We start from the raw sequence: 19,891 nt of genomic DNA, 5'->3' as shown, positions 1-19,891 counted from the left end.
TTTGATTGCATGTATCCAATTTTTTCTAATTGTTAAATGTAGTTAATGATGTCATGCATTTAAATGTTATTAGTTATAATTTCATGTTAAGAACTATATATGATTCATGTTTCAATGGTGATATACTATAATGATAGGTTTATGATGTGATGGTGCTTGGTGAATAATGATGTTATATCGGATATATTTAAATATTAAATGTTAAACTAAACGCTGTCAGATTTAACTTGAGTATAGTTGGTATACCAAAGGATTTGTCTGTATCAAAGGAAATTTTGACGCTTGTGAGCACATTATTTGGCACTTGTGTGCAATACTAAGCTCTTGTAAGCATATTACTTGACACGTGTGTGCATTTTATACTCGCACTTGTGTGCATATTGTATAGTGTTATGGATATCGATGCATTTATGTTCAACTGACGCTTGTGCGTATCATTGTGGAGTGTCAGGAGATACCAATGCATTTATACCCAGTTGGCATTTGTGGAGATCATTGTAGAGTGCTAGAAGATATCAATGTATTTATACTATTATTCAAAATTAAATTATAAGAGTTTTTAGATAATAATTTAGTAGTATAATAGAAAAGAAAATGTATTTCCATTCATTTAAAAGTTTATTCAAATTCGTGATTTTATATAAATTATAGATAAACTTTAAAAATATTTAGTAAATGAAATAATGAAAGTTTTTACCAGTCTAAACCCAACACAACCAGGAATGTTATTTTACCTCATTTATTTTAATTATTTAAAACTTATATATATGGTATAAGCTGGAATGTTAAAAAAAAAATTCTAACTAACAAAAATAGCTTTATTGTTAAATACATTTCAAAATTGTCATAGTAAATATTTTTTTATTATTAATAAGAAGGATAAATTATAAAAATAGTCGCTTTTGTTTACCTCAAATTACATTTTAGTCACTTATGTATGAAATGTTACGTTTTAGTCACTTACGTTATTGTTTTGTTATGAAGTGGTCACTTTACCTTTAAACTTCTTTACCTCCCTAACGACGGTTCTACAAGGCAGTCCAAAAGGGTTTTAAATGCCAACTTGGATGTCCAGTTGTTGGGATGAAAATAGGTTTTTAATTAAATAAATTTAATTGGAAATGTCATGTACGACATCCAAGTTGGCATTTAAAACCCATTTGGACTGCCAAGTAGGACCGCCGTTAGGGAGGTAATGGAACTTAATGGTAGAGTGACCATTTCATAACAAAACGATAACGTAAGTCACTAAAATGTAACATTTCAAACATAAGTGACTAAAATGTAATCTGAAGCAAACAAAAATAACTATTTTTGTAGTTTACCCTAATAAGATTCACTCAATTTGTAAAAATATTTTAATTTTATTAAAAAATTCATTTAATAAATCTGTTTAATAATAAATAAAGGGTTAGTATTTGGTACGTGTTTTTGAACAAATGTCCATTAATCAAAGAAGAAAATAATTCTCAAAAAGAACTAAAAGGAAGACAAACTCTTCCAAAAAAAAATCCCTTCAAGTTACCAGAGGGACCAAACGACAAAACCCATCATGAGAATTAAAATCCATTAATGGAGAGCGAGTCGGGAGGGGAGATTGAGGTTATCCTTCGATAAATAAATAAAATCCTCAATCCAAAAAACATGACCCAAATATGCAGAAGCTCATGGTGGCTCTATGAAACAGTGGTCTGATGTTGGGAGATCGATGACCCTCAAAGGCGCGTCTTCAACCCAGAATTGGTCCTCTGTGCTTTTCAAACCCTCTACCGCCATTGCATGTGCAACAGTGTTTCCTCCCCTAGCGATGAAGTTAAAACGCCTTGCTGAGAAGCTTCGAGATAATGCTTTCACATCCTAGGTAACCAGTCGAATTTCAAAATAGTCCTCCTCTTTTAACTGTAATTTCAGCATAACAGTCCTTGAATTGCTTTCTAGGGCAACATGCAGAAAGCCCATTTCTTAAGTAAATTAGAGACCATGAAGAATCGCTACCACTTCAACCATAAATACCGAGCTAAACAAATTATGAATTCTAAAACAAGAACCCATTATTTGACCCATTTTGTCTTGGATAATGATACTTGATGCTGCTTTTTGGTTTGAAATCGAGTAACTTGCATCAACATTCATCTTTACCCAAGATGGAGGTGGAGGGGGCCATCGAACCATAGCTGAGGGGTTTGGGTGCTTTAAAATTAAAGTTAGACATGTATCCACGAATAAAATGAGTTTATTTCGGGAAAACCAAAGGGCCCACATTGTAATTGCTATGTCTTGTTTTCTTTGCTTGTTTGCATGTTCGAAAAGCAGCATAACCACTTGAAAAAATTTGCATCCGCAACATCATCAAGCCACTGAACCTCTAATTTTAACCGAACATGTTTCGCAAAATAACAGTCACGACTAACATGCAAATTAGATTCTCTATAATTTTGACAACAAAATTCTTCTAAAATGAAGATTCTGTAGTGTAGGAATAAATTGCAAGCAAATTTCCACAGTAAAATACAAAATCTTGATGGGCAATTTAAATTCCAAATTTGTTTGTACGTGTTGTGCTCAATTATATACAAAATTTATGATTCAACCAAAGCTTTATAGCCACTTCTCATAGAATAAACTCCAGAATGCTCTCCAGACCAAATTAACTTATGAATTTGAGGGTCAAAGGTAAATGAATAATCACAATCATTTTTCGAGAAAACTAAGTCATGATCCCAGCAGTTCGATCCAGGGATAATGAGGTCACTTACACGTTCCAATTCTGCTACCTAATCTATAACAATTCTTGTTTGGGCTTGACCCGATAACCAGTAGTCCTGCCATATTAACCGAAAGCCCAGAACCAATCCTCCAACGTAGACCCAATCTTAATAGGCCTTTTGAACTCCATATGCTTCTCCAGACCAAGGATGAGTTTGAACCCAAAGGAGCCTCCAAAAATTTTGAATTATGATAATATTTCTCCCACATTAGCCTCGCAACTAGGGAGTTTGGATTCTCAAATGGCCACCAGCCTTGCTTTGCTAACATAGCAATGTTAAATTTTGATAGATCTCAAAACCCCATTTCGCCTTCTTTTAGATAACATAGGGATTGTCTTATGCACCAATGTATCCCTCTTTTCCCTGTCGTTTTTTGCCACAGAACCGAGACAATAAGGATTCAAGCTCTTTGCTAAAGGAGCTAGACAATAAAGAGCAGGATATTGCAAACATTGGTATTGCCTGCAAAACTGATTGATAGCACTTTCGAACTCCATTTGTTTAATCTTTTTACAAATTTTTCCTTCACATCTTTAAAAGCTTTCTTCTTGTTTCGTCCAACAATAGAAGGGAGGCCAAGATATTTTTTCAGGTTTACACTAGAATTCACTCCAACGATTCGACACACATCATCTTTGTTTTCTTAGGACACATTTGAGTTGAAAAAAGTACTCGACTTATCATAATTTACTAGTTGGCCTGAGCTGCTTGCATAAGTCTCCAAAATCTCTTTTTAAGTAACATAACTCTTACTATTATGGCCTCACCAAAAATTAAACTATCATCCGCAAAAAGCAGATGAGTAACAAGGGGGGCATATCTATTAACACGAGTTCCTTTTAATCTCCCTTGTTTTGAGGCCATTCGTAGAAGAGCCGAGATCCCCTCGCTGCACACTGAGAACAAATATGGATTAAGTGGGTCGCCTTGTCGTAAACCTCTAGATGGATGGAACTATTCTCCCACCTCACCATTTAGAACCATAGGATAAGAGACTGATTCCACACAACACATTATTTTCTGGATCTAGATTTTTGAAAAACCCATCTTCCTGAGCATAAGTTGAATAAATGGTCACTCAACTTTATCATATGCTCTACTCATATCGAATTTAAGGGCAATTCAACCCAATTTCCCCAATCTCTTGCTCTTCAAAGAATGTAAGATTTCATACGCTGCTAAAATGTTGTCTGAAATAAGCTTCCCTGGAACAAAGACATTTTGTGCCTCATCAATACAATAGTGTAAAACTGATTGAAACCTGTTCACTAGCATCTTTGAAAGAATTTTCTGAAGCATGTTGCACAAACTGATTTGTCTAAACTGAACCATGTTTGGGGGATTACTCACCTTCGGTATCAAAAGGGTAAACTACCAAAATAGTCACTTTTGTTTGCCTTAGGTTACATTTTAGTCACTTATGTTTGAAATATTACGTTTTAATCACTTACGTTATCGTGTTGTAACATTTTAGTCACTGAGTCATTAATTGCCAACAATGGTGTAACGGTAAGCTGATGTGGCATGTTAAATCATCATTTCAAACAAAAATTTTAGGTTAAATTCTACAATTGGTCCCTATATTTTTTCATTTTAAACAATTTTAAAATTTTCTTTTAAGTTCTTTTAACTCTTTTTTTCCATTCTCTTCTGCTTCTCCCTCTATTTTCCTCCCTTCTTCATTTCTTTTAACATAGTTTTTCTATGTTTTCCATTTGTAACTAGTCTAAAAGCTCGCCTCACTCGAAAAAATTAAATTGTTCAAAAAAATAAAACATAGCAAAACTACGTTGAAAGAAATGGAGAAAGGAGGAAAACAAAGGGAGAAGCATAAGAGAATGGAAAAAAAAGAAAGTTAAAAAAAAAACATAAAAGAAAAAAAATAAATTGCTCCAAACGAAAAAATATGGGGACCGATTGTATAAATTAACCTAGAATTTTTGTTTGAAATGATGATTTAATGTGCCACAGTTAACAGAAATTAACGGCTCAGTGACTAAAATGTTACATCATGATAACATAAGTGACTAAAACGTAACATTTCAAACATAAATGACTAAAATGTAACCTGAACTAAATAAAAGTGACTATTTTAATAGTTTACCCGTATCAAAACAATGTGAGTCTGGTTTATCTCAGAAATGTTGTGGATCCCATTCAGTGCCGCAATACAATAATCCGCTACCTCCCAAAGAAACAACTCCCAAACCATCTTCACCTAAAGCCTTTAATGGACTCATGAATTTTAAAGCACTGCAAACCTCCTCATAGGTGAATTCCCGAACTAGATCCTCATTCATTGTCAGGGTGATGCACGGCTCAACCCCTAGCAAAATCTCATCCGCATTTGCTATTCCATTAAGAAAAGAGAAAACTAAAATAGTTTTTTGCGAGTAGCAAATCAGCCCAATTTAAAAATTTGTGTAACAAATATTTTTCCCAAATCAAAATAAATAAATTCTATTTTTATATTCAAAATATTTTTATTAATTTTAAATTATTAATGAATTTATTCGATGAAAATAAAAAAAAATGAATCTAGATTGACTCTTTTATTTCCATAAGTTTTATAAAATATTAAATATATTGATCTAATTTAATTACAAAATATATGATTAAATACAATGTTGCTTGAACCGGATCGGACCGGCCAGAAGATCAGTCTAGAGAGTGGCTTAGATCGAGAACCGGTACAAAATAATTGAATTGATTAAAAAATCAATCGCATTGATGATTGAATCAATTGAACCGAAATTTTTTAATTTTAATAAATTTTAATCAAATCGATTGAACCAGTTAGACCGACGAATCAGTGACCTGATTAGTTAGACTATTGGTCCGGTTTAAAAAATATTGATTAAATATCTTTTTAAATAAATAAAATAAGAAAGTTGAGGTAACAATATCAACATCTAAGTTCTGATTGATAATCTCTTAGATTATTTTAAATTAAATTATTTATAATTATACTTGTAAATTCGAAAAGAAAATTAGATTATCAATTAGTGTTTTAAAGGAAATACATATCCAAATTTGAAACCATATCATTGGAAGGATAATCACAAATTTCAAATATAGACCATAAAACCATCATAGGAAATACAAAATCACACTGGTAACAAAATTATTAAAAAATTTAAATAAGAACCAAATTAATTTTTAGTTCAAATGATAAAATTATGAAATTGAAATTGATTACTGTTATATATATTTTTTAAAATTTTATATAAAACGTATAAAAATATAAAAATATTATTTCGGGGTAAATAAAGGTTATGTTTTTATAATGGGTAAACTATAAAAATAGTCATTTTATTTGTCTCAAGTTACATTTTAATCACTTATGTCTGAAATGTTATGTTTTACTTACTTACATTATTGTGTTGCAACATTTTAGTCACTGAGCGTTAATTGTCGTTAACGGTGTAACTATAAGCTGACATGATACATTAAATCATCATTTTAAACGAAAATTTTAGAATAAATTATACAATTAATCCCTATATTTTTTTCGTTTTGACCTATTTTTTCTTTTATATTCTTTGAACTTTCCCTCTCTTTTTTTTCTTTACGTTCCATTCTCTTCTCCTTCTCCTTCTCTTTGATTGATCTTCTCAATTTAAATTGTTCAAAAACTAAAAGTATAGGGACCAATCAAAAAGAGGGAGAAGCAGAAGCAAATGAAAAAAAAAAGAAAAAAATTAAATTGTTCAAAACGAAAAAATATGTGGACTAATTGTATAATTTAACTTAAAGCTCAACTCAACTCTACACCATTAACGATAATTAAGGATTGGATGACTAAAATGTTACAGCATAGTATCATAAGTTAAACAAAAGTGAATATTTTGATAAATTGTCCTTTTATAATTTGATAATGAAATTGAAAACCAGATAGATTCTTTTTTCTTATTCCTAAAGGGGTATAGATACTAACTTAAACAGCATAAAATTGAGTTCAGTTTCAAAGGTGTCCAATGAGTTACAGGTTGCTAAGCAGCAACATTATCAACACTGAGTGGAGTGCCATTTTGAAACTTCAAAATTTCCCAAACTCCAACCATATTCCTAATTTCTTTTTGCTTAATAGGGTTTGGTGTTGCAGTAACAACTACAATAATTTGGAAATGGAGGATCTTGATCCCACTAAACTCATCGTTATCAATGATCAGCGGTCCCTCGACCGCAAGATTTCCGCCATTCGTAATGCTGGCCCTTCTAAACTCCAGGTTCTTCCTAAAAGATTTTCCAATATAATGTTTGTTCCTTGCTTTACATATTCCCTTGATTGCAATTACTCTTCCTTTTTCTTCTTCTTCTTCTTCTTGCTTTGATTTTTTTATAGTTGCCCTTTTAGCTTGCCATTTTGTGTTTCGAGGTTTTATTTTCGAATGATCAACAACCTGAACTGCGTGTTCTTTGAGATATCAAAATTTCATGATTTTATACTTTCCTAAACCAATTATGTTGGAATTGAAAGACATTCATTTTTATTCAATTAAGATAAGTTTAAGTTTTGTTCAGATTTTGTACAGAAAGCATATGATTTTCTTTAAGATGACCCCATTAAAGATTCTACTTCTATATAAACTAAATACGTTACCATTAATGTTAGATTATAACTATTTATCCGTTTTAAATATATTATGATGTTGCTTTTACTTTGTAGTAAATTCCCCCCCCCCCCAAAAAATAGTAGCAAAAGTACCTGTGAAACAGAGCCTGCTTTTGTACCATTTGCTTTTGCTGTTTGTCAACTTCAGTTAGTGAAGGATTAAGTAGGAAATGCAAGTGAAATAAACAACAATTGATTGGAACCTAGGTTTTATGCTTGTTTGGTTCATAATGTCAGGGTTTGAGTTTCAGGTGATTGCGGATTTTGATGCAACTTTGACAAGGTACTGGGTCAATGGGCTCCGAGGACAAAGTAGGTTTATCTTTATATTACGATCATAAGTTGTCTACAAGTTTCTGATTTTTGTTTTTCCCCCTTCTAATATATTATGTATAGGCAGTCATGGCCTTTTGAAGCAAGGAAATCCAGAGTATGACGCCAAGAGGCAAGCATTATTTGAATACTATCATCCATTAGAATTCTCTCCAGCGATTCCACTTGAAGAGAAAACCAAACTCATGGAAGAGTGGTATGTTACTCAATCATCCATGATTTTAGACTTTTAGTAGTATTGAGCATGTGAATGATAGGAATGGTTCATTTCATGATGCTTGATTATTCGATTTTTTTTTTATTTAAACAAGGACATAGAAGTCTTTAGCTTTGTGCTTTCTGGATCTTGACTATGTTCTGAGCAAATGATGCTATTTATTCTAACCTACATAGGTGGGGGAAAACACATGGTCTTCTCATTGAAGGAGGCCTTACATATGATGCAATAAAAAGCTCTGTTGCTAACTCTAATATTGCCTTTAGGGATGGTGTAGTTGAACTCTTTGAGTTATTGGAGGTATCTCTTTCTCTCAACTTTCTTTTTTGGATTTTTTTCTTTGTAGTTGTCATTTAGGTAACTTACATTTTAGTGGAAGAATCTAGATTTCAATTTCAGTACTGTTTTCTTGATTCTTGAAAACTTTTTATTATGTTTATTAAGATCATGAATCTGTTAGATCTTTATGGAGCGAACTTAAGAGAATGGTGAACTTTATACACATTTTACAATACTCTTTTAAATAAATAGGTATAGTGAATCTTTATTTATTTTTATATGATGGCTAGCTGCTTCACACTCCTCAAAATTTTTGAAAAACCACATCTAAATACACTGCCCTAAATAATTGTTCAAGAAGAAGCATTAGAATTGTGATATGGACGCTTTTATTGCAATAGGAATTTTAGTTTTATTTATTTATTATATCAGGTTTTATTAAGAGTTTTAGTTTTACTTATTTTCTCTATTATATTAGGTTTTTGTTTCCTTCATAAACTCTAAGTTAGGAATTCTATTTTATGTCAATTAGGACTCTTTCCTTTGTTATTAACAGTCTATAAAAGGCTGCCAATATAAAATAAAGAGGCAAGCAATTATTCTATAAAAAAGAAACATTATTTTGAGAGGGGATTCAGTCAAGGACGAATCTGCCTTTTGAATAACCATAGGTCGAAGCAAGAATTCTTTCTTGTCTAGACCTGTGACTAGATCCTACGCCAAGGCGCACAACAACTTGGCATCCGAACCAGCTGTCATGGGTGACGAAAAGACTTTGACAGCCAAGCTGGAGGCTTTCATGGAACAAATGGCTACAAGGCAACAAGAATTAGAGGAGCAGGTGGCGATATTATCTCTTTCGGTCTAAAAGATAACGAAAGGGGATTCAAAGAAAAATAATGAACAGGGCAGCAGCGGAGGCACGAAAAGGAACTCAGACTCGCAACACAGTGGGTGCATGGTGCCACAATACTCTAAGATGGAATTTTCCACTTATGATGGTGTTGAAGACCCTTTAGGGTGGCTGAAAAGATGCAAAAAAAAATTTTGGCAATCAACGAACTAATGAAGAAGACAAAGTAGGCTTAGCTTCATTCCATCTCTTAGGAGAGGCACAATTGTGGATTGATCAAATGGAAAAAGAGGAGGCAAATCTTGATTGGGGGCACTTCAAAGAGTGTTGTCATGTAAGATTTGGATACCTATGAGTAATAACCCCTTGGGAGAACTTGCCAACTTGAAACAAACTGGGACCGTAGAGGAATATCAACGCGAATTTCAATCACTATTGGCTAGGACTATTGGTCTTAAACCTCGACAACAAGTAAACCTCTTTACTGCCAGGTTGATAGAGGAACTTAGAATTGATATTGAGATGCAACAACCGGAAAACCTTGGAGTCGCAATGAATATGGCTCGAACATTGGAACATAAACAAAATGTCTCTTCCAAACTGTCATCTTGAGCCATCCTGAATTGGCCAACTTCCAAAAACATTGGCAGCAATTCAATCATTCCAACAACTAAGAGCATTGCAAAGGGAGGGGGACAAACAACAGAACCAACGGGGAACAATGGCAAAATAGGTTCTTCTACACCATTTATTAAGAGATTGACACAGACAGAAATGGCGTAAAGAAGGGCTAAAGGGCTGTGTTATAATTGTGACGAGTCTTATTCCATGGGACACAAATGTAAAAGGTTATTTTGGATAGAAGTTCCATATGTTGAAGGCAAGCAAGATGATGATGAGATAGATGATTTTGGATAAGTTCTGAAGTTAATTCTGAATTTGAGCTTGAGGACAAGCTCAACTCCGAGAAGGGGAGTAATGATATGGACCTTTCATTGCAATAGGAATTTTAGTTTTATTTATTTATTATATCATGTTTTATTATATTAGGTTTTTGTTTCCTTCATAAACTCTAAGTTAGGAATCCTATTTCATGTCAATTAGGACTCTTTCCTTTGTTATTAACAGTCTATAAAAGGCTGCCAATATGAAATAAAGAGGCAAGCAATTATTCTATCCAAAAGAAACGTTATTTTGAGAGGGGGTTCAGTCAAGGAAGAATTCTTTTGAGTAACCATAGGTCAAAGGAAGAATTCTTTCTCATCTAGACCTGTGACTAGATCCTACGCCAAGGCGCATAACAAGTTGCTGAACGTATGAAACAGTGAACAGAAAGTTTTAACAGGATATTTTATTCATCATATTTTTGTGCATACTTAAGGAAGAATTACTGTAGACAGTTCCCTTATTCTTTATCACACTGATTTGCTTATCACACTGATTTGCGAAAACAAGTGCTTTCCAAGACTCCTGATGTTTACCAACTCTGATATTCCTTTCCCTCCATCCTGTCTTTTGAATTTGTCTTCAAGAATTCATGGTATAACTGGTAAATACCAAAGACCTCAGTTAGTTAAAAATAGGAAGATATTTTTCTGCCAAACACTAGCTAACTGTGTTTTGCTTTCTCTTTTTTAATTTGTAGCTGTTACAGTTTTCATCCATTCTAGTTTTTTAGTAAGGATGATACCACTGGGGTGAAGACTATTTTATAATAGTCAAGTATGAGAAGAAAACCATAGTGTGTTCTATATCTTTATATTCGCCCCAAATGCCAATTCCAATTCTTTATATCCAGTTAGTGTCGTTGGCATAATGATAGAGGATGGATTTCTTCTCTGCATCCTTAGAGAATTGATAATTGCTATTATGCCTTCACATGTGAAAATAGCCAGAACCCAGAATTTTAAAAAGTAGAGCTCTAAATTGCTAGCACTAATATACAATAGGGAAAACCGGAGGGTTTTAATATATCAAAAAAAATGTTTAAACCTATATATGTATGTTTATATGTATGCATGCATTATGTGTCTGCTTGTAAGGCTAGGATCTTTTTTTCTTTCAATTATGCCTCAATTTCTTTGTTTCATCTGGAATATTCAGGAGAAAGATGTCCCGGTTCTCATATTTTCAGCAGGGCTTGCAGATATTATAGAGGAGGTTAGCCTAGCAAAATTTTCCTTTTTCCGGACTTGTGGCCATCTATCAGAAGTAGCATTTGAGCCTTTTCCTGTCTAATCTGTTCCTCGTGCATTGTTGTATCTTTTTCTTATTATGTAAGGTCCTGAGGCAGAAAGTTCAAAGATATTTTAAGAACATTAAAATTGTCTCAAACCAGATGGTGTTTGATGACAGTGGTCGCCTTGTATCTTTCAAAGGTATGTTTTATACTCATTGTCCTCTACTGAATCTATTGCAGCTAATGCATTAAAAAATGCTATCGCTCTTCTGCTTAATATTTGTAGTTTTTATTTGCTCAAGATATATCGTTGAACTATATTTTAGAGTAATTGGTATACACATCAGTTATTTCTAGTACCATCTTTTAATTTGCATTTATCACTTGAGTCTTAAGAAACACTTGAGCTAGGGTGGCGTCATGTTTTATGCAATTGACCTAGATAAATGATTGTATGAAATAGTTATGCCATGTCAGAATGTCCCTTCAACTCAAATTATGTCACATAATCTGATTTTCAGAAAAAAAGTAAACTATTTATGACATTATATCTAATAATTAATGATAAATATATATTTCAGCAGTCCATTATTGATTCTTATGATAAAAAGTATACTTTTTAAAAAACCAAATTATGTGACTTGATTTGAATGGAAGGGATATATGTCAACATGGCATGGCATAACTGTTCCATACATTCCTTTATCTAACAACTTTAGGAAGGAAGAGTCTCGATATGCCTTTCAAGATATTCATTTTTTTCAGAGTGAAAAAAAGTAATTGATGGATACTAAAAATGAGTTTGGAAAAACTTGGACCATCTATATCTAGTCATCTGGTATGTTTATGCAATATGGTGTTTCGCAACATCATGGAATATTATCCAATGACTGTAATAATTGCTCTGAATGTTACTTTGTCCCGGTTTGCCCAGGGAAGTTGATTCACAGTCTGAATAAAAATGAGCATGCTCTTGATATGGCTACACCTCTTCATGATCAAACGGGTGGCATTGACGGTGCTGTTGCAGACAATGCCTCAGTGAAGCAGAGGACTAATGTGCTACTTCTAGGTGATCATACTGGTGATTTGGGAATGTCTGATGGCTTGAATTATGAGAATCGTATATCTGTGGGGTTTTTGTAAGTAAAACATTCATATGTGCCTTTCATACTTGTTTATTTGTTTTTGCACTATACTCTGAAAGGCTATGTTGTTTCAACCTTGTCTGACACTTGTGTCCAACATATATACAGAAATGGATATGAGGATCCTAATACACAGAAAAACCTAAGGGGAAAAAAAAAGAATATACCCGTGCCGGGCTCATACCCATATCTGATACAACTGAGTCCGACGAACATACCTTATAGGTGGCTAAAACCCTTTATCCCCATATTGCTCAGACTCTTCCTTTTGCGTGAAGTACCTTTGTCTGACTTATATTCGGATATGGATGTGAGGATATGCCCTTCCAAGGGTCGTGGAAAATTTAAAAAAATTTATTGAACATTTGGTAAGAATTTATGTAAACCGCTTATCTCCGTGAAATCACTTTTCAGGAATGACAACATTGAGAAGAATCTTGAGAGCTACCGCAAGGCTTTTGATATTGTTTACTTGGTAAGTATTAGGTTTTGATCCACCCCCAGTTCTGTTGGGGTGTTAAAAGTGCCAAAGGAGGTAGTCCCCTTCATATATAACAGTAGATTGCTACAGTGATATGAAACAGTAGTTTATGAGGTTTTGCAGGGAGAAAACAAGAATGCTAATATGGAAGTTGATGATGTTTATTGTAGAATGACAGACCCATGTGGGGAGTGGTGGATCTTGCAGCTGAGCTGTGTTCAAAGTTTGATGGTTAACGCTATTCTCCTCACTCTTGTAACATTTCTACATCCAATCCAACACCTTGCTTTAGGCTAAACGGATCTTTGATTAGTTGATATTTGTGTTAACCATTGTTGACTGGCATTAGTTGTTCCTTGATCGACTTTGACCGACGATTAATAGATGTTAATCCTCTCAACTTTTATTTTGTTATTTAAAAAACTCTTTTATCTTTAATTTTAATTTTTTGAAGAAATCATATATATTTATATTCTTTTGAGATTTTCTGAATTTTTTTTTCTAATTTCTAATTTCTAATTTTTTTCTTTTTGTTATATTTGAAATATTTATATTATATAACTTTTTTATAAATTTTATTTTATAAAATTTATATTATATAAAAACTTTTAAGAATTTATTTTTTAAAGATGCTACGTCATTAAAATGACATGTAGAACAACACTTTGTAACATGATTTCATTGACTAAATATTCCACTTATTTTGAACTAAATTTATAACCAGTAGATATAAGACAAAATTAAATATTAATAGATATAAATCTATTTTCGCCCTTGGCGTTTTACTTTGTCAGATGTTGTCAAATAAAAATTAGCTTTCAAACAATGGTATTTTTCTTACTTCAGTTTTTTTTATCAAAAGTTGCACCTAAATTATCATTCCAATACATTTTTTGATCTAATTGTTAGTTTGGAGTTAAAAAAATACTCCTATACCAACTATATTGTAACATTACATCTTTAACTAAAATAAAAGCTATCAAAGTTAAATTAATTTAAAAAAGAAAAATAATAATATATTTATAATTAAATTAGAAAAAGTAATTTTTTTTTTAAAATTCTTGTTCATCTTCGTCCTCTTTTCTTCTTTCTTCAAGTTGTTTTTCACATAGCAATTAATTACAAATTGCTCAATGCGGAACTTCCATTGGATTAAACCATAAAACATAAAGAAACTTAACCTCTCCATTTTGAAGCTGACACTCAACATGCTTTTGGAAACTACATTTGGGCAATAATTGCCTCTTCCGCCAAGAAAACTTAAATAAAAAACTTGGCTCTCCAACTTTATCAACTAATAACCAAAACTCAAACCACAATATCACCATGATAACTATAAGAGGAACCTAAACAGGAATTAAAACCCTCACAATGAAAGTAAAAGGAAAATGAATCCATATCAGAGAAGTGGTAGAAAACTCCATTGCTTAGGAAAAAAGTATTTAGTTTATTGGTTTTTAATTTTTGATGGCATTGCAATTATAAGAGTAGGAAGTAAGGCAAGATGAAACTCTGGGAAACCCAAGAACTGAGATGATTCAATTTTAGCCGAAAAATCCCCCCCCTTTTTTGTTCATCCAAGAAGATAAAGTAACTGATATAGCAAAAAGAGATTTCACCTTGTAATTGGCAAAGAAAAATAAAATAAAATATTACTTAAAACTGATAAATCAGTAAGAAACCAAGTGTCAAGTTCTAATTGGTTGGTTTTAATTTTTTAAGAGTTAACCATGGGGCAAATATGTAACAATGATAATTTGAGTATCACTTTTATTTGGAAGGTAATTTTTATTTTAAGCTTAACAAAACTAAAGAAAAACCGATTTAAAACTTAAAATTTTTAAAATATTATACATAATGAAATTCGGAACCTTTAGCTCCATAGATATATACCAAAAAACCATATCATTAAACCAAAATGCGTATTCTTATCCAGTACTTAGATAAATTTTTAAAGCAACCACCAACACAAGATAACGTGAGAAGTATTTTTCCAATAAGAAAGAGTTAAAGAAATTACACGCTCATCGACATTATCTGACGAGCGAGGCCTGGATCTTGTTGCAGCAGCTCCCTCAAGTTGTTCTCCACCTCCGCCAGCTGTTTTTCCATGTACTCCTTTGAGCTCTGTCAATAACTCAATTAGGTTAGCTTCAAACTGAATGGATCCGCATGCTTGGTCACTATCAGATTCAACCACCTCAAGCTATCTAACGAGCCAAACTCAAGTATTCTAACTCAAACTCAAACATAAGTAATCCAAGTTTGGAGTCGGAGCTCATTTTTTACCAAAGTAAACATAGTTTAATTCAGCCTAATCAAGCAAGTTTGAGCAAACCAAATTCAAGCTTTAAGGTAAAACTCGGCCAAACTCAAATTCAGCTTCAAGCCATGAATTTTTAGTCAAGTTTGAGCTTCTTCATAGCAGTCAAAAATTGCTCAGAGTAGCATAAGAGCTTCAAGATGAGGATGGACATATATAAATGAGAGCAATGCTATTTGCTTACGTGGACGCTTATGTTGATCTTATGACCAATAAAAGAAAAAAGACCTATGTTGATCAGACTGGAGTATTGGGCATGGGTATACTTAATTTTTTCCCAAGTTTTTTCTATTTGTTTGGGGGATCCTAGGAGGTTCTGGGACATCCTCATACCCCATGTCTAGATATGGGTTGGATGCTAGTGCCAAATAGGGGTACTTAAGACAAATGAACAACAGAATAATATTGCTTTGACTCATTTATCTTAAACCAACTACCATGCAACAAATAATGATGCCCCATCCGAAAACTAAAATTATAGTTATTTTTCAAGAATGCCTCTCATCTAGAAGAAAGTTTTCCCTGAACACTCGACCAGGCCAATCAAGAACTACCGATGTAAAATTCTCTACAAATTTTCAGATTGAAATTTGGTTAACGAATCTACAGGTATAAAAGAAACTTGCACTTGCATTGTTCTTCGTTACTTACTTTCTTGGTAAAACCTTAAAGAGCAAAAACAAGAGAATGCTTTTTGCAACTTGTAAGTTCTTATAACAATTAAGCTTAGGAATTTCATAAGATTAAACAGCCACAATAGATCACAAAAATAGATGCCATAAAATAACAATAAATCCCATAATGGTTCAACATATGGTAATTATGGCATATAATAAAAAAACATATGCAAACATGGTGAGGTGACATATTGAATACAATGTTGTTGAGGGCTTAAGCCGCACTTTAGGTTCTAGAACTGTTATTGCCTAGGTCATAATGCACAATAAAGCACTCGCTTGAGTGAGGTAAGGCACAATACGTACATATGTGTCTTTTAGTACGTGTACTTGTTTGAGTGTGGATATACAGTACAATACTAAACCCTAAAAAATGGTCAAGTTTTTCTTACAAAACATACAAAAATTTCAATTTCTTTTATGATTTCCTTATGGTCTCATGCCTGCTTTTGATACTCAAATACAAAGTAGAGAGTTTGATACTATACTCTTACTAGAGGTAGAAACACAGCTAGTAGGAGCAGGCATGCCCCTAATCAAATGCGCCTTGCCAAAAAAGGTCTAAGGTGCTTTGCTATTTGACACTAACGTGCAACACCTTGGCACACACCTTGACAACATTTAAATATAGTGGAACTATGTCCTTTCAGCAGGCTTTGTGATATTGATAAATAATTGACAGTTTGAACTGGTAATGGATACAGACGAGGAGAAAAACATTTAAAAAGCAAAATACGACAGAAATCAAAAAATATGATTCAAGAGGAGAAGATGCAAGCATAAAAAGCCTTACATAACCATAGAAAATTACCTGTAATGAACCAATTGCAGATTCACTATCTTTCAGCTTCTGTTCTTGTTCATTCACTAAAACTGACTTAGGCTCTAAAACAAACCTGGACAGATGATAAAAAGAGAGGCAAATATAAATGTCCATCAGTCCATGTCATGTATTGTTCCTCATGGTCCATGAATCATTAAAAACATTTAATTAAGTCAACGGCTACTCACGTTCTCCCTGCAAAATAATAAACAAACAGGTTATAGCTCTGCAGATTTAGCACAATTAATCTATAGTCTAGGTAAAAGTTAGGGTTGACCAAAAAACTGAAAAAAAATGAAGAAGAAAGAACTGTAGTGTTCAGTTTTTGTTTCTATTAAATACAATTCAGCTTCAGTTCAGGTAATGATTAAAATATATTTGGTTCCATTCCACTTTTGGTTCAAAAGTTAAGAGAAACTGCAATTGTACGACCGAACAGAATTCTATTTTTTTAATTTTTATTTCTAATTAGCTTTCTGTTTTTCTAAGATATAAAATAAATACTATCTATTTAGATTAGTGAAAATAAGAACTTTAAAAACCTATATAGAAGAATTTGTTAATTAAAAGCCAATGAATCAAACCAAATCAATTCGGACAGAGGGAATTTAATTTGGTTTAGTTCTCTATACTCTATAGCATTCAATTTGGATTTTGAAAATAGAAATACTGCTCATTAACTGCATTTTTGTTCCAAAACCAAACCGAACCGTTATCACCCCTAGGTTAAATAGAGCTCATAAGTCACAACATATGAAACAGCCCTAAACAGAATGCCAGGCTGTGAAACTAAAGAGAACTCTAAACCTAGCACCCTGATATGTGAATGATCTATCCGTTGTGAATGAGAAAACACAATACTAGTATCTTATTCCAACGTAAAACCACAGCTTCTGTAGCGTACCTATGGATTTGTATGTATTTGTATCATCAGGCAGCTGATTCAGCTCCTCCAATGTTAAGAAAGCACGCTTCTTTTCACCTTCCTTCGTTCGCATCTGGTTTTGCACCTAGACGTCACAAGATTCACTCATTCAGCCTTGGAGGCTAAAGACACCTTTCACAAGTCCCCAATTTGGAGAAAAATGATAGTTGGGTACAAAACTAACATCAATAATACAGCAGAAACTATTGCACATAAACACTGGTTTTTGGTTTTCTGGGATTATTTCAAAAAGGGGCATTGTTGCTTCTGACTTTTAATTTTTCTTGAAGTATCCATATCCTCTGACACATCCAAACATAGGTATAGGGATATGACTTTACAAAGACCTTCCAAATGCATCGAAAAACTTAGAAAAAAATTTGGACATATCCATGTAAGACGCGTACCCATATTTGACATTCACATTTGAGTTTCCATCACTTTTGAGTCACATAATGAAGGATCAATTGGATTTGGGAATATGACAAAATGCCAGGAGGACGGTTCATTGGCCGTATGTCCCAGAGTAATTCAACCTATAATGTTTTACATCAACATGGCACAGAAGGTTTGTTTTCCGATAACAATTTTGACATATGTAAAATAAGGATTTTCATATTTTAAAGAACTCCATACACTCTAAATGCAAACGAGCCATACACTATTCAGATGTAAAATCACACAACATAGTATTCAACACTAAAAATAACCATCCACATGAGGTGAACTGTCTGGAAAAAGCTCTTGCTGCTCGTGAAGGCAGCGACCATTCCAAATAATGTAAATTTCTTAAGATGGCATCAGATCAATTATCAGTACTATAGAGTTTAAAAGAAGTCACACAATAACAGGTACTATACAAACCACACGATCATGCTATTTCTGAATCCTATATACCCTCCATGGGTTTACTTGAAAGGGTCCAAATGCTGTTTCTAGAATACCCTAAATTATAAAATCATTTTTGCTTTTCCCTGACAACTCCAACAACTTATACCATATCATTTCTGCCTTTAATAGTGGGTAAACAGTATACTATGCTTGCATTTGCACACCTATGTCCAAATAAATGTCACACACCCGCACTTTAAGAAAAATAAAAATTGGAGCACCATAGTTACTATCATGCTAACTGGACTCCAGCGAGGGTTGGAATATAGTTATGCACCCAATACAGGTATATTGAAAATTATTCTAATTATTTTCATGTCTTTGAATAATCGTATCTCGCATTTATTTCCAAATATGTATCAGACATAACTATTTTAAGAAAAATAAATGAAAAGTTCGAGTAACATAGACTACTAATCCGAAAATAACACTTACCTGTTTCAATTTGCCGGTGAGCTCAATCATTCGACCTTGAATCTCTAAAAATGCCTGTAATCGAACAAAAGTCGTCAACATTTTTGTGATTTATCTCACTCCATTTCAACTTTGCGTTAACCAAACCAAATCAAATAACGAATTGTTTAGAAAACAAACCAAGAGAATGATTGATTCTTACAGTTTTGTTAACTTCGTCGGCCATATCTGAAGATTCAAGCAGAAGAAATCAGCCAAAAAAAAAAAACCAACAGTTCTGACATTTATTTACACTCTCAAATCAAAACTATAACTAACGGGAAAAAGTGAAATTAAAGGGAAAAGGGTAGCAACTACCTTTGTGAAGGAACTTAACTTCTATTTGGATCTTTCCAGTTTCAGGTCGGGTAATCCGATAAAGACAGATCGGAGTGTTGGGGCGTGAAGAGACGAGAGTGCAGAGTATTGCCGCCGTGAACACACCGTATGGTTATGTGAAATTAAGATTTTATATAATTTTTTATCCAACGGCCAACATTATGTTTTATGTATCCAACGGCTCATGTTGGTTTTCAATATATATTATTAGGGTAAACTACAGTTAAACTCACTAAATTATTAGAAAAATTATATTTTAGTAACTTAATTTTAAAATAAATAATTAAAAATTTTCATTTAAATAAATAATTTATTTAAGTCACATTGAGTAACATTAGTTATTTATTTATGTAATAAGTAACATATAATGTTAATTTTAAAATTTAAATCAAAATAAAAATTTGAGATTTGACAAAATAAATACTATAATTTTTTAAAGGTAAAATCCAGTTCAGTAGTACATATAGCAAAAAGTTTTTAAGCCACCGAAGCGGGTTTAGGCTTCCTTTAGATGCAATCGGGTTTCAATGCATTAACTTTTTTAAGCTAAAAAAAAATTGCAATTGAAATGTTAGTAAACGCAATGT

General features: G+C 32.9%; 2 protein-coding genes across 3 annotated transcripts; one reads left to right on the top strand and one right to left on the bottom strand.

Moving 5' to 3' along the window:
• The first annotated feature begins 6,669 nt into the window (after nt 1-6,669).
• LOC105770665 (uncharacterized) lies at nt 6,670-13,311 on the top strand. Of its 2 annotated transcripts, XM_052631844.1 has the most exons (10): nt 6,670-6,997; nt 7,635-7,695; nt 7,780-7,912; nt 8,110-8,233; nt 11,169-11,225; nt 11,347-11,443; nt 12,179-12,386; nt 12,501-12,617; nt 12,807-12,867; nt 13,044-13,311. In XM_052631844.1, exons 1-10 carry the CDS (start codon nt 6,746-6,748, stop codon nt 13,107-13,109), a joined length of 1,176 nt encoding a protein of 391 aa, XP_052487804.1. In that variant the 5' UTR covers nt 6,670-6,745; the 3' UTR covers nt 13,110-13,311. The 2 variants fall into 2 exon arrangements, with proteins under 2 accessions (XP_052487804.1, XP_012447426.1); XM_012591972.2 differs by lacking the exon at nt 12,501-12,617 and having other exon boundaries at nt 6,672-6,997.
• Nucleotides 13,312-14,761: 1,450 nt separating this feature from the next.
• Nucleotides 14,762-19,448, bottom strand: LOC105770667 (prefoldin subunit 1). The gene is made up of 7 exons (XM_012591975.2): nt 19,284-19,448; nt 19,129-19,154; nt 18,948-19,001; nt 17,601-17,706; nt 16,885-16,891; nt 16,685-16,769; nt 14,762-15,000 (listed from the first exon to the last, which is right to left on the bottom strand). The coding sequence occupies exons 2-7, from the start codon at nt 19,150-19,152 to the stop codon at nt 14,890-14,892; spliced, it is 387 nt and encodes a 128-aa protein (XP_012447429.1). The 5' UTR covers nt 19,153-19,154; nt 19,284-19,448; the 3' UTR covers nt 14,762-14,889.
• Between the last annotated feature and the right edge of the window lie 443 nt (nt 19,449-19,891).

The sequence above is a fragment of the Gossypium raimondii genome, chromosome 5 (genome assembly GCF_025698545.1).
Source record: "Gossypium raimondii isolate GPD5lz chromosome 5, ASM2569854v1, whole genome shotgun sequence".
Lineage (NCBI taxonomy): Eukaryota > Viridiplantae > Streptophyta > Magnoliopsida > Malvales > Malvaceae > Gossypium > Gossypium raimondii.
This window is presented reverse-complemented; position numbering and strand designations above follow the sequence as displayed.

What these genes read in the sequence shown, in the direction of transcription:
- LOC105770667 (XM_012591975.2), bottom strand. Translation starts at nt 19,152, where the DNA reads ATGGCCGACGAAGTTAACAAAACT. An exon ending in TCACCGGCAAATTGAAACAG is followed by an intron (nt 17,707 to 18,947) that starts GTAAGTGTTATT and finishes TGTGACGTCTAG; the next exon opens with GTGCAAAACCAGATGCGAAC. An exon ending in CTGCAATTGGTTCATTACAG is followed by an intron (nt 15,001 to 16,684) that starts GTAATTTTCTAT and finishes AGTTATTGACAG; the next exon opens with AGCTCAAAGGAGTACATGGA.
- LOC105770665 (XM_052631844.1), top strand. Translation starts at nt 6,746, where the DNA reads ATGAGTTACAGGTTGCTAAGCAGCAACATTATCAACACTGAGTGGAGT. An exon ending in CTGGCCCTTCTAAACTCCAG is followed by an intron (nt 6,998 to 7,634) that starts GTTCTTCCTAAA and finishes TTTGAGTTTCAG; the next exon opens with GTGATTGCGGATTTTGATGC. An exon ending in CCGACGAACATACCTTATAG is followed by an intron (nt 12,618 to 12,806) that starts GTGGCTAAAACC and finishes ATCACTTTTCAG; the next exon opens with GAATGACAACATTGAGAAGA.